The following is a 26,053-nucleotide window of genomic DNA, read 5'->3' as shown; positions in this document are numbered from 1 at the left end:
TGATTAAATACTTACAATACGCAAAACAAACTTGAAGAAAGCTAAGAGCAACGAACAAAATTGCTGAATTCATCGTCGGGCACTCGTACCGTCCAAATTCCAATTTAACTTTGCGAGCGTATTGTTAATTGATGACTGAACGCTCTTCCGATTCTACCTCCGCCTTATATATTGGCGCTAAACTCGGAAATACCTGTTTTATTTACTGTTTGTTGAGTTTTACGATTGAAATTTCGCGCTTGGCTCTTAAATTTTCGCAAAGAAACAGTAGATACGAATCTGTCAAGGGGATTATGTTCAATGGAATCGGAAATGTATTTTCGAAAATGCAATTGGGAAGTAAAAGTTTCAGGTGCAACAAAATTTCTTTCGACTGCTCCGCACTACGCGCTACGTAGTCTACAAAGTAAACTACGCAGCTGTGTATTTTAAAGGCTTCTCGTTGCGTTTTTTTTTCTAGCGGAGCACTATGGATTTTTCGCAAAATCGATGTAATTTTATTACGCATGCACCCTGTATAAAATGTCTTCCACGTCTCGTCGAACTTCCAATGATATTTTTTCAAGTAACTCGCGCACCCTGTATCATTTACATTCATACTATTTACATCCAGTTATTTTATTTATTATTATTTTTACAAATTTTTCATTTACTGCTAATATTTTACCCACAAAAACTGCAATTTTCAGGGTCCTTTAGATATTTTGCCCATTACAGACACACCCTGTACATAATCCCAAAAATGACAAAAGTAAAAGTTAGAACCCTGGATCTTCTACGTGTCCCGGTATATGAATCTTTTCGATAGAGTAATGGTTTTCGAGAAAATACTTGTTTTCTGAAACCATGCAGTAGGTCGTAATAGTAAATAACGTCATCGCTTGTAGATTGAGCCCTGGATATAGCCACAGTAACATGGACTTTTCAAATATCTCGAGAAGCTTGTGAGATAGACGAAAACCGTAAATATAAAAATTGTAGCTCTCGAAGGACTATCTAAACCAAACAGCCATATTTTTCATGAATTTTGATTTACGGCTAATACTGTACCCCCAAAAAGAACATTTTTCAGCGTCTTTTAGATATTTGTCCATAATTGAAAGATCTTTTATAAAATCGGGTTAATAGTTAATAATATGTGAAAACGTTAAATAGAAAAGATATAGCTATCTAAGCGGGCTATACCATCGTGTAAAAATAACTGACAACTGATACATCGTCTTCTAGTTATGACCAATTTTCATTAAAATATTAACTAATTTTTAAGTTTTTTGCAAATTGCCGACGCACCCTGAACATTTTTAAAAATTCGTCAAGTAAAGGGGATTTTGGCCTGGATCTCGCATCTTTTGGTTCAAGAATTTTTTGGAACGTATATGACGTTCTTATGAAATGTTTTTTTTCTCGAAACCCAGCAAACGCGTTTTTTTTTTAAACAATTTTATTTATAATTATTAGAAGTTGACAATATTCCCCATCGTGCATGATAACATTACTGACTGAAGATGATCTCAACCACAAACAGGTCTGTGAAACTATGATGAAATATGAAACTTAAACCCACTTTTTGATCGTCAGATATTGTTTAGAAATGAAACCACGTTTTGTAAATAAATAAAAAAAAATTGTAGGTATTTGAGGACAAATAATCCTCTACGGATGAGAGAATATCATACACAACATCCAAAAAAATATATATTTGGGTAAGGATTTTGAATAACAAAATTACTGTATACTTCTGTCTTCGATCAAAATCTTAATGTACAATTTCTTCAAAGTAACTTAATTCCTACTTTCATAATTTCATCCAAATCAGCACGATATTCAAGAGGTTGGTTTAAACAGGATCAATAGAGGGGAGTATAAGATCTCTACATATTACTCCACTGGATTTTTTCCTCTGAGAATATTTAAAATCAAAAGTGTATAAGAAAAAAGCACAAAATATTGTACTAGATAATTGATCTCGTAAAATTCAACATCTAATAAAGGCAACAAGGGAAAGTATCTTAATTCAATTCAAACAACAAGATATATTTATGATATCACGAGATGTTATTTAGAAACTTCCCCCAGCCTCTCCTAGATTTATTACTTATTCATTTATTGAACTTTTTTTATGGGGTCGCCTAAAAATATTATTTTTTCGTATTCGACATACACTTGAAAACCTATATAACACCACTCGTTAAGAACATGCACAAATACCAAGCAAGGAATATAATAATTTCAAATGCATTACGTAGAACTATAAAAGTGTCTGAAAAATGTATACGCTGTTAAATGCTCAAAAAATATAAAATTCTCAAAAATTTATATTGAACGTTATTTTTCGAAATAGTAATACACAAGTATATATTCTTTAAAAGTTGAGAACAAGGCGCATAAGATTATACAAGAAGAAGAAGAATATACAAGATGTACCATTAAAAAAAAGTAGTGCCCCGTATCTTCTTGACCTGGCTCCGATTAGTCGAAAAATAACTGTGGTAGAAGAAAATACAGTAATAACGAAGATCCTTGCATTTAATACCAAAATTGAATTCACTGTACATTCAGATCAAAATGCTGATATAATTATCCTCGACTTCACGGTAGAATCTTAGGAGAATCTCACGGTGCCTTCATGGTGTCGTGAAAAGCAACGTACGTAATTCCTCTTTCCTTAAGAAAAAGAAACAGCGAGATGAAATTGGTCTTAAGAGGTCTTCATCGAATAAGCCCCACTCTGTAAGTGATCCTACCGGCTGCGCCTATTATATTCGATGTATTTAGAAAATACAATCTTAAGCAACAACAACAAAACTAAACTGACCTCCGCGATCTCACGGTCGCTTCTTAGTAGCGTCGTGGAAAAATGCTGACATGTTAGATCTCACGTGCCTTCTACGTATCGTTGTGGAAATCAAATTGGCAAATCACGTATTGATATTTTTATTTTTATTAAAATTAAAATTAAATTAATTAATTAATTAAAATTAATTAAAATAGACGATAATTGTAATGTAATTGTAATTGTAATTGTAATAAAATATTACAATTTTCGATGCAAAAATTTCTATATTTACTGCCTTAAAACTAAGGAATCATCACACCAGCAAGTGGAGTTCAGTGTGTTTGAGTACTTAGTTTCCTGACAGCAATGTGTCCTATTTTGTTTTTAATATCAAAATTAACAAGTTCTGAATGGGGTTCAACGGTACCTATAATGGTATGGCAGTATAGCGTTTGTTAAATATTAGACAAAAGATGAACGAAGGATTTTAAATAATCAAAACTGCAAATACTTACATAAACTGCTGAGGATGATTCAGATTTAAATAGATTCTCCTAGTAGAGGATATTGCTCAAATATTCTTAATAACAATTTTGCAATTAAAGTTAAATTTAAGGGTTAGCTAAATCAAATAAACTGATGAAGATTTTTGGTATAAATATGTATCAGCATAGATACATAAAATTAGGGCCTTATCTAAAATTACAGTTAGGTGCTGTTAATCTATAGCGTCAATTTCAATAACAATATTACTGAAATGAAGAGTACATCAACGATTTTAATTCCAAGGAAAAAGGCAGTAATAATTTTCCCTTATTAGCGAACGAAAAAGTTGTTTGATGTCTATGGACACGATAATCCCCAGTTTTAAGACAGGTACAAGGAAATGTTGAAAGATATTGCAGAATAACTAGAATTGGACGAACGGTGTCAGATCAAGTGGGAGCTATAAAAAAAAGCCTAAGTTGGCATAGGCAGGGCATAGCATAACATAACACAGCATATATTGTGTCAAAAATTATACTGTTAACGTATCATCCATTCTTTATTATATAGACATCCTGTATAAAAGATAGAGCTATAAGTGCTTTGTTAAATCTTTTTCTTAAAGCGACTCGTTCAGTGAGGGTCATTTGGTTTCGACCTCTGCAAACGTTTTTTTTTGTGCAGATTTTATATCGGGGAATACCAAATTAAATTTATTTTTGAAAGCCTAAATTGATAACGAGAAACGTATTATGACTCTGCGATTTGTGGCACATCTGCGATGGATCCTTTATTGTGGTTAGTGTGGTTACAGATCTTCAATATCGATTGACTTTTATGTAAAACTTTTTTTCTATTATGTACTAAATGATTATGTAATGGATGTCCGTCGGTGCCTGTACATTCTTCTTGGCTGTATTGTCAATTTGTCCACACAGTTTAAAAAAACGAAATAAATAAAATCAACAATTTTAAAGCAAATTTTGCAAAGTTTTGTTTTGAACATTGAGGTAACAGTTTTACACACACTAGACGCAAGCGTAGAAAAATTTATTTCTTGTAAATAATTTATAAATAAAACCATAAATCTTCAAATTCTTGACTGAACGTTTGAATCCAATCTGAATTATTAGTCAAAACGACTGTCTCAAAATTCTTGCACATCGCTTGGGCCGTTAAGTTCAAGCTTCCGAAAAACATTTTTGCCAATTGGGGGTGGTTTTCGTCGATGAGGCAAAATTTGTGGTGCAACATGACGTCAGTAGAGTCAGGCATTTTATAAAAAACTCCTAAAACAATTGACGGTGATTATTTCTTAATACTTCATACTTATCTCAAATCTATTAATTGATTGTTGACCATAACTGAACTGGGATCAATTAATAAAAATAATTCCGAATAACTATCTAAAACGGTAAAATCCAGCATCAAGAAAAGTTAAGTCTTTTAATGCCTTTTAATAATGGAAATGAAATGAAAAGATCTAAGATATTTCAATTTGTTCCCGCCTTAACAGAAACATTCTTAACTAATTTCACAATTTTAATAAAATTAAATTCTTGAGAAATATTTTTATGGGTATTCAACTCCAAATTTTTTAAAATGCGAGTTTGAAGTTACTATTGCAACATCAACCTTTCTAATTACCTCAAATGAAATATATTAACTAGATGTTTTAAAAGGTTTATTCATGTACCCAACAATCTTAATGTTGGAATTTGAACATCAACTTTTAAGTGTCAACTCTCAGATTTTCTAAGAAAGTTTGAGGACTGATTAAGATCTCTTAAATTTTTTCATAAACAGTAACTTTTTTCTCAATTTACCCAAGCTGTATCTGTCGTTGTTTTGGATATTCTAGTGGTATGCACTTTAACAGTAAATTACCCTGTGTATAAAAATTACAACAATGAGGATCTTTTATACAATTATTTTTTTGCGCTTTCTAGATGCATTTTTTAAAGAACACATATTAAACCAATTACTCCATTTATCAAAATCCTTCAAACTGGCTAGTGTTGGGGTAGTCTGAGACATTGCTTTGTCCATGATAACTCTTACATTGACTCCTCTACGAGCAGCATTTACAAGCACTGTTGATACCTGTTTTAAAGTCAACATATACATGCACATACTGATACTGTGTTTGGCGCTCTCTATAAATTTCAACAGTCTTATTAAATGAACGTATGAGCACGCGTCTCCACACTCATTTTTATTCAGAAAATGAGTTCTGCAATTAAAGTTCTTGTAATCGAAAAAAATGCACTGATAATAGCTGTTGTCATCGGCATTTTGAAGTTTCGAGGTGAATTTTCGATAACGTTTACTCAAAAAATAGCTTATTATTAGCGGGACAGTGGAAAAAGTAAAAAATATTGAAACACAAATAAACTTCTTCATAATTAATGCAAGCTTGATTTGGTTAAGGTTACGAGCACGGCTAAAATATTTGAAAATCTCAATGAATAACGGCCAAAGGCGAATGATCCTGATAAACTTGCCCAACTTTTATGTAAACCTTGCAAAAAATTCGATTTATTTTTCATCTTGGGTAGCGACGTCACATTGGAAACCGATTTATGCGTTTGTGTTCCCTGATCAAGTCGTTTGACTCTTTTGATACTGTTTGACTTTTGACGGCTTAAAAGGTAAATTTTTCTTACAGTGTAACTAATAGCAAATGTCAAATAAATTAAGGTTAAACAATTGAAGAAATGCAAATTTAACATTAACAATCTTGACATAATATATATTTTTAGGTTAGAACATGTGTATTTAATATACAATCAGCTAAACATAACATAATCCACTCCTTCCTTCAGATTCAAAGTTTTTAAATTTTTCTCAAAAACTCCCTCCGTAAGGTCCTGAAAAGATAATGCATGTCAAAAAGCACTTATCCAGACTAATTTTATGACCTACAATTTTCATACAAATAACAAAGGGTGGTACTGCATCTTTGAAGTGTATAATGTCTACCTCTTTGCCCATTTTCCTCTGTACCGCATCATATGAAGCATACCTTTTTCCAATTTTATTTAAATCTACATCACAGAAAGCTAATACCTTGTCCCTATTTTCTAATGACAAACTATTATAGAACTTCCGACCTTGTTTCCCCGCATTCCATATTGTAAATTTTGTCCAATTTGCAAGGTGTACCCTTTCAAGTCTTTCCAGCCTTAGACTCCAAATTGTATCCCTTAAGCAATAACAAAAACAATGTTTTTTATGGGTGTCACATACCACACTCACTCGGCTATGGAAAAGGTTGTTTGATTGGGATGAAATGTATAAATCAACAGTATGTCATCAACTCTAATAATTTTGCCTCCAAGGTCCAAATGCTTATTGAAAAACACCAAATCTTCTGGAGTACCCTTTTTACTTTCGAAAAAACCTCCCACTCTTGAAAGATTGAGATTAAAAGTTGAACAATTGATGAGCAATAACATTACCTCACAAAAACATCTTTATGACAAAACCAGGTGGGCATTATAACAGTGGGGCCGTGAGATGTAAAAACTTGCAAATTTAATTGCTCCTGTGTTAGGGAATTGGCCCATTTTGTATATCTTATAGTAGAATTGTCAGGTTCTCTTTTAAACTGGCAACCTACAATCTGCAAATATAGTAAACACCTTGAATTCAAATCAACCTTTGCATTTTTTACCACATTGTTTGGACTTTTTAACGCAACTTCAAATTGTTTCAGAATTCTGTTGGGTAGCATTACATCATCCTGCAAGAAATGTTGGTAAATGTAACAAAATGAATGAGAAAGACACATACAATATCCTGGAAGCACAGATAACTGCCTCGGCTCAAGGAAATTGCCTGATTTTTAGCAAACCCAACTAAAATTTTTTAAAAATGTATCCAAGGAAAATGTAAAATAAATGTAATTACCGCCTTTGGGTTCTCCACTTTGGTTTCTGATTACGTTAAGTCGAACATCATGTGAGGAAAATATATTTCTCCATTCTAGTAGTAGTCTGGAAGTATCATCTGTACTTCCGTCATCACACACGCAAATTTCTATATTTAAAATGCTGATAGCGGATTGTTTTAATATACTTTGAAAACAACGATTAATCCAGGGTGCCCCATTGTATACAGGTATAATGATACTCTAAAAAGTTGTAAGTTGATTAAACTTTTTTAAATAATAAAAGTCCTACTACTTACAGTCATGTGATTTCCTTCATCCATATTTTAAACATATTCGTGGTAGCGTAAATAATTAGTTTGTTATTACACGATTATGAGAATTTGTTGGGCAAACATAATACTGCTCGGTATTGTACAAGTTCATTAAAAATAATTTACATTACGTGTTTCAGTGAATTTTAGGTTAAGAGACACCATTCTTCTTCCATTGCTTTATATGGCTAAAATTGCATTGATCCTCATGCGTATGCTGAAGCCTGCTTTTCTAAAGGAAATGTGGCACAACATCATTAGAAGAAGAAAAAGCAATTATTTGCCACTGGATGACATATGATTTGTATTTGATTTAAAAGACGTCAAAATCCAAGAAAAACGTATATTGATTTCCTGTTCTATTGGCACTAGCTACTCAAAGGTTTTAAATGTCTGGTGCTAATCCTTTTGCTGCGTTGTTTCAAAGAACTAGCGAAGATAATTCGGTAGAAGATAAATCCAACGAAACAGGCGAACCGCCTTTGAATGATATTCTAGAAGACATTTTTAGTTTTACATTAAATCCCAATCACTCTGAAGCGCGAGAGTTATTTTACTTAGAAGATGTTAGCCAAGCGCAAGATTCTAAAGAGTTAAATGTGGAGCTACTTAACCATGCCTTATTTGATAGATTATTCATGTGTCAGAAAGATAATATAAACATTATTCAGCATGTAAGGAAGGGTTTCAGGAATGGACATGCTACAGAATATAGACCAGTGTATTACCTTTATAAAGCCTACATTAAGTTGCATGACAACAATTATTTAAAGTCTGAATACAAACTGGATGTTAAAGACAAGATAATTCAAAATGTTGCCATAACAATTATACAACCAGAAATTTACTCTGACCAGGATATTGATGCACAAATGTTGGAAATTTTGAAAAAAGGGGGACCCCATTATGATACTTTTTTTGTTGAGGCTGCTAGAAGGATTATTGATGAAGAAAATAGTGGTAAAAATATTTTATTTTCCTTATTTCTGCCCTATCTTGTAAAGTAATTGTAAAAACTTGGGATGAAAAAAAACTATAACCAAGGCGCACAAGAGAAAATGCTGGAGTTTTTTAACAAATATCTGAAATGGTAATGGTAAATAAATTATATTCTAAAAGGTAATTTATTTCAACTTTAAAATTGTGCTCATTTTAGTTATCATAGATGTAAAATTATTTGTAAAAAAGAGGCTTAAAATTCAGGAATGCGATTGCGCTCTCTGGCGGCCATTCTAGAAATAAGTTTCAGCGTTTTCTCATGGTCACTTTAGTCATAAGTTTTGGTTAGTTCTTAATTGTCCTCCCATGCATTGACATTTTTATTTTTTAGATGACATTATTTTAAGATCTTTTATCGAGTCAATGAATAAAAAGATTACCGTGGAGATCAATAAGATGTCATTAGTTAATGTTGATTTTCGAATCTTCAATTATCTTTCTGTTTTTACCGCAAATGAATTCTTGGCATCATTTTTTATTGATGCTTGTGGTCCAAACAGAATCCACATTGGATCTGATTATGCGAACACTGCTATTGGATCATTGTTCAGTTTATCTGTATTACCAAAGACACCTAATGGAGTCTTTGAGCATTTTACTGACCCTACCGATCAGGTATATGCTTGTCTTTGCCAACCAATTTGCGTTGTCACCGGAAATTATATTTGTTTCATGTAGCAACAAGCGTTTCTTGGAAATTCTCGAGCGGAGGGACTTCTATGGACCAGTGTTGACAAGCTTAATGAACACATCCATTCATTTCTGCTCGTTCTATTGAAATGCAGTCCCAAAGTTAAAAATTCAACTTTGAGTTGGTTAGGTTTATGCTTGAAAGCTAACGTCGACCGAGGGAAACTTTGGAATTCCCAAGCACCCCCCGAACTGAACCCTGCCAACTATACCACTGTGTCCGATGGATTTATGTTGAACTTTTGTTCCATCATGTTGAGGTTATGTCGGCCGTTTTGCAACAACCTTAAGGACAAGAAAATTTTAAAGGTCGATCCGACTTACCCTGCGGTTGCGGTAAATAAATTTAATTCGCCCCAAATATCAGGTTGTTTTTTTTTCTCTGTTTGCATTGCAGAATGATAAGGCCGAATCCAAAGGTGTGCATATGCACGATTTATCTTCGGAAACGTGTTTTATTCCAGTGGCGTCGACGGATGAGTTGGAGGAAGAGAGATTAACTTCCAGCCAGTATAGTTTTATAACTGAATGCTTTTTTATGTCTCATAAGGCCCTAGACTTAGGTTTCAGGGTCGGGGTTGACAGGATTATGAAACTAAGCCATGTATAAGACATCTCACATAAGTAATCTATTTATTTATAAATACTGTGTTTATTAGGAAATTGCTAGAATGGAAAGGGTATACAGAGATGCGCTTATGCAGTCTGGGGCTGAGAACGCGATGCCAATTGGGGACAGACTAAAGGCGGAACTTACAAAGTAATTGTCGACGGGTATATGGGCGCCTCTAAAACTGATCCGTGTTGCTTTTTAGACTTTTATCATTGAAATGTGTACTGTCGGAACCTATACTGCTGAAAGATATGTTTGATTTTTTGTCGGCCACCACTTACTGGTTAACACAGGTCGCAATAAGGAACGATTTAGACGAAGGCCCCAGCTATGCTCCCTTAAAAGAATTGAAAGTTACATTCCCGTTGTCGAATAAAATTCCGGATACACTCAAGTAAGTGAACCAGCAAGTGGCCAGGTATCATATTTCCTGAACTAGTTTTAATTTTCTTTGAAATCGCGACCAACAGAGCTTTATTTTTTTTTTTTTGAGCGGTGACGATTGGTTTTGTTTTTTGGCATTTTTTTGCGATTTTAAAGATTTCTGCTATCACTTTTTAAAATCCGGTGGTAGCGTGCATCTATGAGATTTTATGAGTGCGACCTTTGACAAAGCTAACCTTTCAACGAGCACAGAAAATAGCCAGCTTCGTCCACCATAATTAAAAGATTACTTCGTCCAGACTAAGCTTAGCTAGTTTGAAACAAAAAATTACAAAAAATAAAATAAAAAATTTTCCAACTTTAGGGGAAAGTCTATCCATTTTTTGAGTAAATCTTTCTATATTAATTGTGATTGTTGGAAATATTTCTTAGTACCATCTCATAACAAGTTTATATATAAAAATGTTGCATAAACTCCGGTCGGAGCAGTTGTCCAGTTACGTCACGTATGATTCCTATGTCTTAGCTATATTGCTACCACTTTCAGATGCGTTCCGATTTTAATTCATTCATTAATTTAAAGTAGGTACGTTCAGATATACAATCCTAAAAACCAAATTAAAATTCTATTTTGTGAGGGTTTTTGACGTTAGCCATCTTGTTATAAATGGTAGAACCTACTAGAAACACGGTGCTACATACTTAGGTACATATTATGATTTTATTATAATGAGATTCTGGCAACTTGGTTCGGAGGCGTATTAATACGAACAGATAAAATAAAACGCATCAAATATATAGATGAAAACAAATATCTGAGTCTGAGTCATGCATATCCATCACAACTGGGACAATATTATGGTTATGAATACTCCATCAGAAATATTTTCATTATTTTACTTGAGCAAGTGCTTCAGGCCATAATTACAGTACAGCCTCAGATGTTACGAGATTTATGGAATCTATTTTGGCATCATAATACCGTTTTTAATCTGACCAAACCACCTTTATGGCATTAAATTCAACGCCATGGCGACACCAACCGAAAAGAGCTTAGCTTCCGCCCCCTGCGCGCGTTTTTTTACACTTTATTAATAATTTCTTTTTATGCAACCCTCTATGACTAATAGTTTCCTAATTTTAGGACTTTGGGTTTTTATCTAGCCATCCTGTACATAAATTTCACCCTTTCCATGCAATTTTTGCCTTTTTTAAAGAGTGATAATTTTTTCCTCGAAAATAATAATACAGACAGTATCAGATAATTTTCCTAGCCTTACGGTTGCATAGGAGGAATTGAAAACAATAACAAAAAGTTTCTTAGCAAGCAATAAATGAAAACGTTTTCTACATTTGGATATAAAAATAGTATACAAGAAAAAAAACAAAAACTAATTAAAAAAATTAAAACAATCATCAAATCTTTCAAATAAGTTTAAGCTTAAGTATTTTAATTCTTCCGGAACTCCATTCTACAATTTGAAGACGTTACAAGAGAAAGATCTCTGAAAGAGGGTTAGTTGATGCCATGGAACCGATATTAAGTCATTATTGTGAATCGACGGAGAAGATGAAATCATCTGCGTAAATGTGTACGTTTCAAAATCAGAAATAAGATATTATGTCACAAATTTAGAAGACGTCCAAGGATCGGACCTTGTGTCCTTAAGCTCAATATATTGAAGTCTGTTACTGAGATAATTGCATAATAGGTGTATAGGTCTCTCTGAAAAGCCCACAAAATATAAAATTGCAACTCGTGGTTTAATCTGCCCAAGAGTATTAGGGCCGTCCCTTGACTTTTATCAGCGGCTCTAATTATGTCATCCCTGACATTTAGTAATGGGATTGCACAACCAAATCTCTGTCTAAAACACGAATTATTTAAAGGAAGTTTATTGTATTTTTTACTTTTGATAATACTGGGAATCAGTCTCAAGTCACTAACATTTGAGATTCCGGACTTTTTAGGCAGTGGAATTACTTTCGACATTTTCCGCTTCTCCGAAAACACTTTTTCTAATAGACAGGATGTGACAATATTATTCAGAAAAGAGAAAATTTTCGGTCAGCTCAAAAGGACCGTATTAACATTTAATTCAATTAATTCAACTTTCTAATATTCTCTTCATCAACTGTGTAAAACTGAAATGGCACTTCAAAATCTGTTTTACAATGATTTTTCTAATTATCCAAGAGCTGTTTATTCAATGACGAATTGCGAGCTGACGAGAGCAAAAAACTTGTTTATTTTATTAGTATCGCTCAAAAATTCGGGTATTTCATTTTAGGTTTTTTTGTGTGTATATATAATTTTTTTCCTAAGAATCTTGGAATTATTTACATTACTATTCACACTATTTTCAGTGGATGTAGTTTTCGTCGTGGAAAACGAATTTGATTTTTTAAAAAACTTTATTCAAGCGAGATGACAAAAAAGCTAGCGACGTGGTTCGCACCGTGGTTTTATACAGACAAATTGCTGACGCTTTGAGAAACAAGTAATATAATATGTATGGGAACCTTTACTCAGCAGTTTACAGTATTAAAGCGTTTATAACTCCTCCGCCCTTAGATAAAAGCACGGGTACAACAAGTGCTTTTAAATAACAATATTTTCTTTTTGTTTATTAATTTTAGATTTAAATGGAAAATATTTATATAATAAATAAATCAAGATTAATATAAGTATTACGTATAACAAAATTGTCCAAACACTAGTTCTCGTAGAATATATACGTGATGACATCTTTCCAAGGTTTTCTTTTGCTTCATCCATTTGGATTTGCAGCTCCTTTATTTCCTTTAGGTTAATCGTGTCCAATGTGAGTTCTGGTGGATCGAAGATTATTTTCTGTTTATGTAGTAGTGAGAGATTCACTTCCGGTAGACGAGTGTCATCAAATCTCAATCGATTAGGGGTATAGGTTCTTAGTTCAGTTTTTCCAATTTGTACTTTGCAAATTGGGGAGGATTCGATAAGGTGGGATCCAAATAATGGAACAGTATTAATGTCGTCATTACATTGTACTGTTGCTATTATCTTCTTAGGTGTCACAATAATCCATTTTCCATTTTGGATTTTAAAAATTTTTATTTCTTGAAGTTGGATTTTAATTGGTTTACAGTTTGTTATATTAGTCTTGTGAGTTATTATTTCCACTGAACAAGGCGGGTGTTCCTTCATATAGGTAATATGTATATTTTTACACATGAACTCATTTTTTAATAGTTTTACGCATTCAGAGTCCATAAATGAGTACATATTTCCACTCAATGCAAGATATGGTTTGACCGGTATATTAACGTAATATTGCAGTTCTTGTTCACTATTAACTGGTAGCGGATACAACTGGTAATATTGATAAATTTCTGATTCTAGTAGCGGTAGTTCCAAAATAAATGTTATTATTAGTCCTCTAGAGTAGCTTTTTATTTCTATAATTTTTTCAAAATTTAATATATTTTCGATAGATAACTCGAACGGCAGTTGATTTTCTTTTAATTCTTTTTTTATGTTTTTAATTTCTTCGAATAGATCAGACGGATCAATTATCGAATTATGTAAAGTGTTTAATTTGGCAAAACTAATTGCGGTTTCAATTTTCTCAAAAATATTATATATTAAATTATACATAAAGGTAATTTGATTCATTACTACATGTATTTGGAAATACTCATAGTCATTCGTTTGTTCAATGGTTATCTTTTTAATTACTTGATCAATTTGTAATATTTTAGATTTAAGGATAAGTTGGTTATGAGAAATATTTGATATCGAATTTTTAAATGAGTTGATTGTTTTTTCTAACAGTTTTATTTGATTAATTGAATTGATTCTTAAATTATTTTGGTTTTCTTGCAGTTGTTTGATTTCTACATCGTATTTTTCCGCATCAGATTGGTCTAAGTTTCCAGTAATACATTTAATAATAGAACCGATTGGGTTTAATAAGCCTCTTTTACTTCTTATAGATAATGGATTGAGTTGACTAATTTGATTTTCAATGCGTTTTTCTAATGTTACAAGAGGGATGACTGAATTAGAATATTCGTGAAAATAATTAGTATTATTTTTAATCTGACTAATTAATATTTTTACTTGATTATAGATTACATAGAATTCAGCAACAGCTGGGTTTAAATCAAAAATTTGTATAAAGGAAAAATGGTTGGAGGTTATTTTTGCGGTACCTAGTTTATAAGGAAGGTCCTGGATAGTTGTTCAGGTTGTGGATTTTTACTTCGTTTGCTCCGATGTTTGTGAGCCATCTGGAACAATGTTCATTATTTTAGTCTCGTTAACGTGAGTTATTTCTTTTTTATTTGTTTTTGGGTTTTCTATTTCAATTTTATTGTTATCTAAAATTTTTGTTAATATGAATGGTCCAGAAAATTTTTTGTTTAATTTACTTTTTCGACTTTCGGTGCGCTTATACACTGTTGCGCCAATTTTTAGTTCTACTGGAGTTTTGTTTTTGTTAATTTTATCGATCGTTTTTTGTTTTTTTAAAAGGGAATCATTATGTACCTTTTCGTAAAGAAGCTTAGTATTTGTTTGATGGTTATTTACGTATTCACAATATATTTGAGAAGGAATTAGGTTCATAGGGTCACGTGTATCAGTGTGTCCTAGTGTTAATTCAAAAGGCGTAAAATTAGTATTTGAGTGTATAGTACTGTTATATGCAATGATCGCATAGGGCATAAGTGAAATAATATCGGAATTTTTATCTATTTCTTTCAATAGGCGTAAGTGTTCGATGAGGGTTGAGTGAAAACGTTCGATAGGTGAATTGGATTCGTGGTGACTCGGCGTTGTGAAATGGATTTTAATTTTATGTATTTTTAATAAAGAGTCTAGGACGTCATTTTTAAATTCTGTTCCGTTGTCAGAAACAATTTGTTTTGGTATTCCATAGAATGAAAAGAAATGTACTAATTGTTGACATGCTGAAATCGCAGTTCCAAAATAGGGCAATGCCTGTCCAAACTTAGAGAATTTGTCGATTATAGTTAAGAATTTTTGTCCGCCGGCAATAAAGGTATCGACGTGTATAATTTCAAATGGTTTAGAGGGTGTTTCAGTTAACATTAAAGATTGATCTGGTGGTTTTCGTTGATATTTTGCTCGCTGGCAAATTTCACATTCGTTAATATATTTTGTAACATCTGACTTTAAGGATTTCCAGTAATAATTATTTTTTAAGAATTTACAAGTTTCTTCTATGCCTCTGTGATTAGTTTTACCTTCATGTTTATATTTAATTAATATATTTCGTTCTTCCGGTTCAACATTATTTATTAATTTTGTGCATTCGATTAGTTTATAATTTTGAAAATGTTGGGCGATTACTTTTTGTACAATTGGTCTTAGTTGTTGAGATAAAAAGTGAATATACGTCTTTTTGTTATTTAAATGTTCTTTGAAGAATTTTGTTAAACTAATTTCTTCTTCTGGAATTGTTGCATGTAATATATTATGACCGTCGAAGTTTTTAAAGTTACATTTAACATAAGTAGAATACGGAGATTTCTGAAGTATTATCTGATTTGGTTTGTTGTTAATAATTTCATTTAATATAGGTATTCCTTGTAAAGATTCGTCAGTATTTGTACTATGAATTGTATTTTCAAAAGCCGGTCTTAAAAGTTTGTTTTCGAGAATGATTATTTTTGGGCTCTTAGGACGTTTATTTTCTATTTCTTCGAGTGTTTTCGAAATTTCATTTGAGTCTAATTTATTCGGATCAAAATCGTTGTCTAGAAATTTGTTAATATCAAGATCAATATCTCCAGGATTATTGTAAATAGAGTCGGTTTCTAAAGCATTTAATTTTATTCGTGACAAGGCGTCCGCATTTGTGTTTTGTTTACCATTTTTATAAAGAATTTCATAATCAAATTCTTCTAGTTTAAGTCTCCATCTCATAAGTTTTGAATTTGGTTCTTTTAGGTTAAATAACCAGACTAATGGTCTGTGGTCTGTAAAAATTTGGAATTTTCTACCGAAAAGATACGGTCTAAAATATTTACAGGCCCATACTATGGCAAGTAATTCTTTTTCCGTTGTAGAGTAGTTTTGCTCGGTGTCATTAAGTGTGCGAGACGCGTATGCGACTGGGTTATCGTTTGGTGGTGTGCCTTGTGATAATACGGCACCTAACGCGTAATTTGATGCGTCTGTAGTTAACACGAATTGTTTTGAAAAATCTGGATATTTTAATATTGGGGCATTTATTAGTAATTGTTTTAAATGGTTGAAAGCTGTAATAAATTCGGGGCTGTGTTCTACTTTAGATTTTTTCTTTAGACATAAGGTCATTGGTTTTGTGATTTTAGCAAAATCTTTAATGAATCTTCTGTAGTATCCTGCCAATCCTAGAAATGACTTAATTTCTTTTTGTGTTTGGGGGAGAGGAAAATTTTTTACTACTTTTATCTTGTCAGGATTTGGACTAACGCCTTCTTTAGTGATTTTATGACCTAAATACGCTACTTCTTTATGTAGAAATTCTGATTTATCTAATTGAATTTTAAAGTTTGCCTCCCTTAGTCTCTGAAAAATTTTTCTTAATCGATCAATGTGTTCCTGTAGGGATGTGGAAAAAATTATAATATCATCTAAATATACTAAACAGATTTCGTTTTGGAAGCCTCTTAGCACATTATTCATAACACGTTGGAACGTCGAGGGTGAGTTTTTCAATCCGAAAGGCATGCGTTTAAATTCGAAAAGTCCAGTACCAGTAGAAAAGGCTGTCTTTGGGATGTCATCGGGATGCATTTCTATCTGATGAAAACCGTTAGCTAGATCCAGAGTTGAAAAATACTGAGCTTTACCGAGTTTATCAAGAATATCTGAGATATTAGGCAAGGGAAATTTATCATCAATTGTTTTTTCATTAAGTTTCCGGTAATCTATGACAACGCGCCATTTACGTTTATTTGATGCATCTAATTTTTTTGGTACGATCCATATAGGACTACTCCAAGGGGAATGTGAGGGTTGGATTATATTATTTTTTAGCATTTCGTCTATTTGTCTATTTACTTCGGCTTTATGTATTTCAGGATAACGGTAATTTTTTGTGTAAACGGGGGTTTCGTCAGTTAGATTAATTTTGTGTTTAATTTGATTCGTGAAAGATAATGGCACTTTATCACAATAAAATATGTCTCGATATTCGTAACATAACTTCCTAATTACTTTATATTCTTCTTTATTACAGTGATTCAGTCTTAAATTTTTTAGATTTTCTTTTTGCAGATTGTCGAAATTACTTATTGAATGTTCGATTAAATTTTCATTGTTATCTTCTATTTTTGTTATAAAATTAGTTTCACATTCATTTATTAATTCTATTTCTAGAGGTTTAATAAATTGTATACTAACAGGATTTTCAGATGTGTTAGTAATGGTTGTTAACGCGAATGAATCGACAATTTTTACTAAAGCTTCGGGCATTTCAGCATTTACAAATTTTTCGTATTTTAAGATTCCTATACCATTTTGTTCTGTCACGGGTATTTTAACTTTATGTGTTGTTCTTGGTTGAATAATAATTTCATCGAATGTAAATTTGGATTCGTCAAAATTTTTATTTATTTTTGGATCCGCTGGGGTGTTTTTAATATTATGTTGGTAATACAGTGGAATTATTACATTCGGTGTTTCCAGTGTAGACTCGCTAATATTTATTTTTGATTTTATTTGTTTCAAAAGATCTACTCCTATAAGTCCATCAAATTTTGGGGAAAAGTTAAAAAGATAGAATTTATGTTGTTGATCAGGACAATTAAAAGAAGGAAATAATGGTATTGTCATTACTTCATTATGAACGGATGTTGCATGAGCTGACATTACTGAAAAATTTTCAATATTTATAAAGTCTGGGTAATATTTGTAAGCTAACTGTGGATTTATAAAACTTTTCGCGCTACCTGTATCTAATAGAAATTGAGCATCAAGTTCAGGAAAATAAACTATTGGTAAATCAGAATGATTATAATTATTAACATATATTGAAGTGTAGTTTTGGGGAAAATTTTGCGTTAAGTTTGGTTGCTTGTATTCGGAGTTTCCTGAAAATTTCCGTCCTGTTCATTATAACAGTAGTTATTTTCGTCTAATTGATATATTTGATCGGAAAATTCTTGTGTATCATAATTTGTGTCGTAGGTGTATTGTTCTTCAAGGATGGGATATTCGTGATAATAAAAATCATAAGGATTTTCACTTTCAAAATTTGATATTTCGTTGTTTGAATTAGCTTGGGGGGTTGTGGATTGATTGTCAATCTCTTTTGCTAGATAGTAATTTTTATTTGGTTGAATTTGATTTATACGGGTATTGCCTGATGAAGTATCCATAGGTTCAGGTTTGTCAAATTTTGGGGTTGGATTTTGGTTATATTGATTAAACATCGGTCTTGTAATTGAATGCATAGGTCTTTGCATAAATGGGTAAGGTCTTGGATTAAATTGATGTCTTTGGATCATCGGGTTAATTCTTTGAATATTCGGGAAGTTTTGTCTTTGATTATTTTGGAAATTTGGTCTTGGAATATTCTGAAAATAAGGTCTTGTTTGGAAATTATTTTGAAATCTCGGGGGGTTAAAATTATTAAAACTTGGTCGAATTGTTGGCGGTTGAAATGGGCTAGTAAAATTTTGTGAAGCTAATGGGTAATTAATTGGGTATTGACCTAATAGAGTTTTTGGCTTATTTTGCATTGCAACAGGTGTAGTTTTGGTTGAAATATCAACACGATTTTTATAAGCGATAAAATTTTCTTCTTCTAACGAGAACGACATGGCTTCTTCGAGAGATTTTGGATTTCTTAAACGTACAACTAACTGCATATGGTAATTAAGACCGTTTATAAATGTTTTTAAAATTAGATCTTCAAATTGGATAATTTTTAGAGTTTTTATATTGATATCTTCGCATGTAGAGTTAATTTTTGAAAATAAAATACTGCGGGCATCTTGCAAGCGTAAACCAAAATTATGCGCACTTTCGCTACTATTGGGTTTCATTGAAATTATATCCTGTAAAAGACAATCAACTGATCTTTGATCGGAGAACGTTGCTAGAAGGGCTGTTTTAATTTTTAACCAACTATCGAGTTCAGAACGAGAAGCTATTAAATCAGCTGCTCTACCAATTAATTTACTAATTATTGTATCTATTAAACAAACATTTATTGATGCATTTGGGTTATTTACATTTTGATGATTAGTTAGAAAATTTTCGCAGATTCTAATAAAACGATTTATTTGTTTAGGATTGCCGTCGAAATGAGGGATGTTATCCGCTTGGTACCTAACTAATTGAAGATTCACCGTATCCGGCATTGTGTTTAAATTAGTGTCAGAATCGGAATCGGAATCAGATGATGTATTAAAATTATCGACAGAAGCTACTCTAGGTTTTAACTCTAACGTTTCAAAACGAGAAATTAATCTTTCCAGTTTGAATCAGAAAAATATTTACAAAAGAAAAACTTACATTAACAGTGAGAGAACGACGATTTTCATTCCTGGTTGTTTCGTTTCTTAATCTAGTTTTCCAATAGGATGAGCGATGCTTGTCTCTTCCCTGGGCTACGTATGAAATTCGGACGATTTTTGTTCCTTATTTCGCACCAATAGGGTTGTGGACGATGCTTGTTCCTTCCCCTGGCCAATTGAGCACTTTGCACCCACTTGAACAGTTTTTTGTGTTGTTCGGATTTCGCGAATAAACTCTTGAGAGAGACCAAACAGTGTCGATTTTGGAATGCTTGTTTCACGGAAATCCTACTGTGACTGCGCCAGTTTTCGTCGTGGAAAACGAATTTGATTTTTTAAAAAACTTTATTCAAGCGAGATGACAAAAAAGCTAGCGACGTGGTTCGCACCGTGGTTTTATACAGACAAATTGCTGACGCTTTGAGAAACAAGTAATATAATATGTATGGGAACCTTTACTCAGCAGTTTACAGTATTAAAGCGTTTATAACTATGTGTTGCGTAATTTTGTGCCTTTTTTTAAAATAAATTTCAGATGCATTCCAGAATTCCTAATTGAGAATATAGTATCGTATCTAGTGTTTTTGCGTCGCTACAGTCCGAAAACCTTCGAGGAAAATGGTTATGAAAAACTCGATCCGGTTTTGACGTTCATATTGATATACATGGGTTCGCAACAGCACATGAAAAACCCCCACGTTAGGGCTCGTCTAGCCGAAGGGCTGGAGTCGTTGTTGCCCTTTCACAAAGACGAACCGCCTGGTAACAATTTGGGGGGCTACCAAAGGGAGATGCTGTTCAAACGGCACCCCCACAGGTCGCAGGTCAGCGTCAGCGTATTAAATGGGATACCGGTATCGAAGGCAATTTTTTAGATCGTTAAAAATCTGATGAGCGTGTTCGTCGGTATCGAAATGACAGGCCAGAGCGTCGAGTTCGAGCAGAAATTCAACTATCGGAGGCCCATGTATACTATTTTTGAATATTTATGGGAGATCCCGGAACACTGCCAGTGTTTTACGTGAGTCACCGATTTAAAAATAGGATTTTTTGAAAAGCGACATGCAGTCTCCTAAAGATAGTTGTACAAGTGTCAATTTTATTGTATTCAGTGCACTTCATGCACAGTAGAATGTTATCGAAATTGTCAAAACAGCATCTGGGACTCGCAATTTTCTTAATGCCACCTACCCACCGCATCTGCGCTCTATCTCCGCTCTTTCTCTTTTATTTTTCCATTGTCTCCCGTGTATGATCACCTCGTTCAACCTTACATCATTATACCTAATGTTGTGATATCTGTGGATCTAGTTTTCTCTTCAATCCATGCGTTTCTTTTTTGTGTTTTGTTTACATTATCTTTTCTAAATGTTGGTTAAAAACTCTGGTGTTCAGGTATTGTAGATGTTTTTTGTCCTTTGGGAAAACTTCACCTTTCCAAATGCAAGTCTGCGTCTCGTTTTAATTTCTGCTGTTTGATCTATTTTCCCCTATTCTGATTGTAGTGTTCTCTTGTGTATTCGTCTTGTCTTGGTTTTAGTTTTATTGTAATTCATTTTCTGTCCTAGACTTTGAGTTTGGATATCTAGCTCTACGATCCTTTGAAGTAACCCGTGCTATGTTATCAGCATTGTTTTGTCCGAATATATGTTTGATATTAACTAGTGCTCTGTGGTGTCAAAAGCTTTCTCAAAGTCAATAAATGCTAGAAACAATGGTTTATGGTATTCAGTTTATTTTCCAATAAGTATTTTCACTGTAAGTGTTGTACTAATTCCTTTTCTGAAACTGGCGTCTTAAGATTGGTATCCAGAACTACTGTGATAGAGTCATCCCAATCGTTTAGTATTTGTTTCTCTTGCAATATTTGGTTGAATAGTATATGGAGGGTATTGATGACTAGCTTTCCTCCATTTTTCACCATTTTCACAGTCACTCCATCTTTTCCTGGATCTCTATAGGAAGGATAGGAGGAAATATTTTATGAATGAAATCTACTCTTGTTTAATGTAGAACATTGGCCGAAGAAGCTGAGCAGAACATGGAAGCGGTCAATCCGCCGCTCTTTTTAAGATTCGCGAATTTATTGATAAACGACGCCATTTTCCTGCTGGACGAGGCGTTAGCGAACATGGCCAAGTTGAAGGAAATGCAACAAGCTCAGTAGGTTTATCGGACGAACAGTTAACGGTAAACAGTGACGCGGTTAAAATATTTTCAGTGATAACGGAGAATGGAACCAGCTTAGTCCGCAAGAAAGGTCGCAGAACATCGGATACATGCACCACGTGGGTAATCTGGCGCGTTTCGACAACATTCTGGGCAAAGATACGACGACGACGCTCGAGAAACTCACGTCCAAGATCACCATCGTGTTCACCCACTCGACGATGGTGGATAGAATTGCCGCGATGCTCAACTACTTCCTGCTGAATCTTGTCGGGCCGAATAAGAAGAATTTTAAGGTTTGTTCTGGGATTGTGAGATGTTCATCTGCCTTTGCTGACGTTTTGACAAATCCAATGCGTCGTCTTTCATTACTTTTTATCTTTAATAATTCTAGCTCTAATATATTTTGGATAAGGCTCATAGTTTTGTTTGTTGTTTGTTGTTTTAAAAGAGGTAACGCAATTGATGACTTATGAACTCTATGAACCTAAGGAGTGATTAGTGAATTTAGGTTAGGGCAAGACTCATTAAGTTTCGGATGTCACAAATCTATTCAATGGCTTCTTGTTGTTGTTTCCATGTGAATAACAGTTTGGCAGTAGTTAAGTTTTTATTGTTACTTGCTCAAATTGAGAAAACACGAAAGTTGAGAAAACTAAAGGAACTTCGGACATCAATCGTCTTTATTTTTCACAACTCTATTAACAAGTGAACCACTTTTTGTTATCAACTTGTTCATCGTGAGGTAGTTTACTAAGGACACCTGGCGGGCTTTAGTAATGGTTTTCGAATCATTGGTATTTCCACGTTAGGTTTCCTGTTCACAATACTGATCTCTAACGATTTTATGTTGTGGTTCTTGTCAATGTCAATGTTTTTTTTTTACTTGTTTTTGTTTTCTTCAAGTCATAAATTTAGAGGCTGTTCAGAGGATGTTTTGTCTCCAATATATGACTCACCACATCCACAAGGCACTTGTGACGTACACATTCTCTCTCTTAATCTGATGCTACGGGTATGGACTGAAAACTGACTAGAAAACTGTTGCGATGTTCGTCAGGGGGATACTATTCAGTTTTTTTGTTGTTTGATTTTCATTCTATTGGGAGATTTCTCATTATAACCAATTGCAGCATTGAGAGATGCTTGATCATTGCTCCTTTTGATGGTTTAACTCTTTCAAATTTCGTTGATCCTGAATAGTTAGATTAGAGTACTGACTTGGATATTGACCCATGTGTGTTTGTTGGTTTTTAATGTAAACATTTGCTGATGGATTCCTAATTTTGCTTACAAGTGCATCTAGAGATGGCAGTTTCTGTTAATGTTAGTTAGGTGGCGCTTATGTGTATATACTCAAAGTCTTTTACCAAATGGATTTTATAAAAGTATCTAAAACAACGGACCCGTTTTCCATGTCAAATTAAATAATGTCAGTATTCTTCTCCATTACGTTCAGTTTTGTAAGATTTGTTGCTTAGGTTTATTTTATTGTATGGTCACGCCGTAAATTGGGTTCTAGGTTAAAGATTCAAAAGAGTATAGCTTTGATCCGGCCGGCACGGTGATGGACATTTGCAAGATATACGTCAACTTAAAGGGAAGCGACGCTTTCTGCTTAGCAGTGTCTCAAGATGGCCGCTCTTACAGCCCGAATCTATTCAGCCTCGCCGAGGATGTACTGATTCGAATCGGTTGGCATAGCAACTTGTGCCTTGGTAGTTCTGACTATATTGGTTGCTCCTTTGTTCGTAGGTGGAGGACTGTTAATAGGAGAACTAAAAGAAGTGGCCGACAAGGTTGCGGAAAAAGCCAAGGAGTATAAGGCCAGCGAGGAAGCGATGATGGAGGCTCCAGATCATTTCCTAGATCCCATAATGTCCACTCTGATGACCGATCCCGTTACTCTGCCCAGTTCCAAGCAGGTTGTTGATAGAACCACTATTGCGAGGTAAGGTTTTGAGGAAGTAGTTTTTCTGTGCAGAATTACAGGTAAAAATAATCGTCTTTTGGTTTTTTTAAGGCATCTTTTGAGCGATCAGACAGATCCGTTTAACCGTTCCCCTTTAACCTTAGACCAAGTTATCCCGAACGTCGAATTGAGAGACGAAATACGGAACTGGATCACGGAAAGGAAAAATAAAATCAACAAGTAATTTGTTCAATAATTGTAGTTTATGTAAGTGGTGTCTAGGGGATGCAAAAGTTTGCGCTCATAGTTAAGCGCGAGAACGTCTTTTTTGTATTTTTTTGATAAAATCTAATATTTTGTATGTTTTATTGGCTTTGAAATTGTTATTATTCTTAAATAAGTTGGGAGAAAGGTTTCTTTAACTTGACACTCAACATAAATCTACAAACGTTTTCACTCACTGCGCACGCTTGTTGTTTACAATATCATAGGTGCCGATATTTAGATGCCATCTTTTCCTTATTTTGAATGATCTAATGAGGTAAGCTTGAGGAGGAGTATGAGAACGCGAGAGAGCGACAGTTGTTCAGTTGGTTGTTTTTTTTTTCAAATAACTTCTATTTTTTATGTAATAATCCAATATATATGGCGCACTATTCACTTACATTTGTGGGAAGGTCACCATTTTTCGAACAAGTGTCAAATATCCAATCATTGACACATAAAAATTTGGATATATCTATTTCTTGTCACCATTTTGGTATAGAAGTTAAGTTACTCTTAATTATTTTATTTATTATTGTAAACCAAATGTTTTCAAGCCCTGTCAAAATTTAGATGCTTCCCAGCATATGCCATTGCATATATTTGGAAATATACATATATACGTATATATACATATATGTATATATACATTTATTAACACTTGCGGGAAAAAAGTTCAACCAAAATATGCACCTGTTGATATAAATTGGCGCGAAAGGTGCTGTCAAAGTTAAAATCGTATACTGGGTAATAGATGGCAACAGTTGTCTTATAGGCGCGTTTCGTTGATTATATTCAAGGTAGATTTATTGAATATTCATTGCAAATCAATTGTCAAATAACTTTCAAAGTTTTAAATAGCTTTAGAATTATTTGAAAAAAAAATTATCCACACAAACACTTTCTTGGATTTCCTGCGAAATTTTCAGTTCATTCAACCCCCTAGTTTTGTCTTGTGATACGCAGTTCCTTATTTTGAACCATCCGCATGAAGTGGAATATGATTGCGCGGGATTTCAATGTTTTTGAAGGGAGTAAAAGTCAACCCCTTTAACGCAAAAATTATTGAAGAACGGATGTAAAGGGTGTTTGGTTATAGTTTGACACCACATTAACACATCTGAACCTCCACAATCTAAACTAAATGCTAAACAAATAAACAGGAAATACTTTTTCTTTATTTTCAAATATTCATTTGCTTTGGGATGTACAAACACATGAGGTGAAGAGCTGAAGCAAATCACCCAAGATGTCACGGTAATCATGGTACAAATGATAAATAGTTGATGATGGCAGCGGCGTTTTCTTTGCTGGTTTGTAGTCTACAAAACTACAAAACTCATCCACATGCAGCGTAACCGTCAGGTAAGAATGGGGCGAAATGACAAGATGGACTTTATGGAAAGCAGGATTTTCTGCTTTACTGCAATGTCTGAGAGGTCAAGTTAACAAAGGTGAACAAAAATATTAATTTGAAATTCCTGGCTTCAAGACGAAAAATTTTTGCACCCATTAGATGAGAAGTCCCATTTGTGATTCAAAGTACCTATAAAACGTGTAATTGATGGATTCCAGTTTTTAAAACATTAAATGTTTTAAATGTTTGTTTCACGTGATAAATTTTGTATTATATATTTATGATGGTTCCAGTCTTGTATGTGATCATGTGCACAATATATTAATGATTATAGTTGTTTCATATTTCGTTTAATTGTTATCCAAAATCCTGATAATTGACATAAGGTTCCAATAGAAAACATAATACATAGAATACATAGACTCTTGGAGCTCTTAGAATAATTTACCACTTCAATCTATTTCACTAAAAGTTAATTATTAAACCTAGAACAACAAATGTGGCCATTTTGATATCTTTACCAATTTTAAGATACTTATTTGCGAAAACGAATAACCAAAATGATCCTTAAGCACCGCACACTCTTGTGCAATATTGACGAATGAGATACCTCCAGTCTCCACTTGCAGTTCGGTAACTCATACGTTCCTCGATTTATGATGGATATATAGACAAATAACA

The 26,053-nt window shown here is 33.4% G+C and overlaps 4 protein-coding genes across 5 annotated transcripts in view; 1 reads left to right on the top strand and 3 right to left on the bottom strand.

Moving 5' to 3' along the window:
• Positions 1–152, bottom strand: part of LOC132707752 (uncharacterized) — a 37,689-nt gene extending 37,537 nt beyond the window's left edge. For both annotated transcript variants that reach the window (XM_060679691.1, XM_060679692.1), the window contains exon 1: positions 16–152. In XM_060679691.1, the coding sequence (XP_060535674.1) occupies positions 16–73 (58 nt within the window). In that variant the 5' untranslated portion in view covers positions 74–152. The remainder of the gene's footprint in view (positions 1–15) is intronic.
• Positions 153–4,275: 4,123 nt separating this feature from the next.
• LOC132707025 (mitochondrial cardiolipin hydrolase-like) lies at positions 4,276–5,679 on the bottom strand. Its single transcript, XM_060678652.1, has 2 exons — positions 5,248–5,679; positions 4,276–4,551 (listed from the first exon to the last, which is right to left on the bottom strand). Exons 1-2 carry the CDS (start codon positions 5,663–5,665, stop codon positions 4,331–4,333), a joined length of 639 nt encoding a protein of 212 aa, XP_060534635.1. The 5' UTR covers positions 5,666–5,679; the 3' UTR covers positions 4,276–4,330.
• A 314-nt stretch (positions 5,680–5,993) lies between these two features.
• Positions 5,994–7,623, bottom strand: LOC132707024 (UDP-GlcNAc:betaGal beta-1,3-N-acetylglucosaminyltransferase-like protein 1). Its single transcript, XM_060678651.1, has 8 exons — positions 7,454–7,623; positions 7,175–7,397; positions 7,058–7,122; positions 6,939–7,007; positions 6,724–6,887; positions 6,521–6,673; positions 6,188–6,467; positions 5,994–6,132 (listed from the first exon to the last, which is right to left on the bottom strand). Exons 1-8 carry the CDS (start codon positions 7,475–7,477, stop codon positions 6,052–6,054), a joined length of 1,059 nt encoding a protein of 352 aa, XP_060534634.1. The 5' UTR covers positions 7,478–7,623; the 3' UTR covers positions 5,994–6,051.
• Positions 7,624–7,757: 134 nt separating this feature from the next.
• On the top strand, positions 7,758–25,714 carry LOC132707023 (ubiquitin conjugation factor E4 A). Its single transcript, XM_060678650.1, has 13 exons — positions 7,758–8,428; positions 8,799–9,082; positions 9,146–9,493; positions 9,555–9,761; positions 9,817–9,917; positions 9,973–10,164; positions 20,206–20,494; positions 20,546–20,691; positions 21,684–21,833; positions 21,892–22,135; positions 23,362–23,533; positions 23,595–23,790; positions 23,863–25,714. Exons 1-13 carry the CDS (start codon positions 7,858–7,860, stop codon positions 23,993–23,995), a joined length of 3,033 nt encoding a protein of 1,010 aa, XP_060534633.1. The 5' UTR covers positions 7,758–7,857; the 3' UTR covers positions 23,996–25,714.
• Positions 25,715–26,053: the final 339 nt, after the last annotated feature.

This window comes from Cylas formicarius, unplaced genomic scaffold (genome assembly GCF_029955315.1).
Source record: "Cylas formicarius isolate icCylForm1 unplaced genomic scaffold, icCylForm1.1 PGA_scaffold_9__14_contigs__length_23061073, whole genome shotgun sequence".
Classification (NCBI taxonomy): Eukaryota; Metazoa; Arthropoda; class Insecta; order Coleoptera; family Brentidae; genus Cylas; species Cylas formicarius.
The sequence above is the reverse complement of the archived record's forward strand: the minus strand, read 5'-3'. Positions and strand labels throughout refer to the sequence as shown.

What these genes read in the sequence shown, in the direction of transcription:
- LOC132707023 (XM_060678650.1), top strand. Translation starts at nt 7,858, where the DNA reads ATGTCTGGTGCTAATCCTTTTGCTGCGTTGTTTCAAAGAACTAGCGAA. An exon ending in TTACTGACCCTACCGATCAG is followed by an intron (nt 9,083 to 9,145) that starts GTATATGCTTGT and finishes TGTTTCATGTAG; the next exon opens with CAACAAGCGTTTCTTGGAAA. An exon ending in CGAATAAGAAGAATTTTAAG is followed by an intron (nt 22,136 to 23,361) that starts GTTTGTTCTGGG and finishes ATTGGGTTCTAG; the next exon opens with GTTAAAGATTCAAAAGAGTA.
- LOC132707025 (XM_060678652.1), bottom strand. Translation starts at nt 5,665, where the DNA reads ATGAAGAAGTTTATTTGTGTTTCAATATTTTTTACTTTTTCCACTGTC. An exon ending in GAAGGATTTTGATAAATGGA is followed by an intron (nt 4,552 to 5,247) that starts GTAATTGGTTTA and finishes CAATTGTTTTAG; the next exon opens with GAGTTTTTTATAAAATGCCT.
- LOC132707024 (XM_060678651.1), bottom strand. Translation starts at nt 7,477, where the DNA reads ATGGATGAAGGAAATCACATGACT. An exon ending in ATGAAGGAAATCACATGACT is followed by an intron (nt 7,398 to 7,453) that starts GTAAGTAGTAGG and finishes ACAACTTTTTAG; the next exon opens with AGTATCATTATACCTGTATA. An exon ending in CATAAAGATGTTTTTGTGAG is followed by an intron (nt 6,674 to 6,723) that starts GTAATGTTATTG and finishes CAATCTTTCAAG; the next exon opens with AGTGGGAGGTTTTTTCGAAA.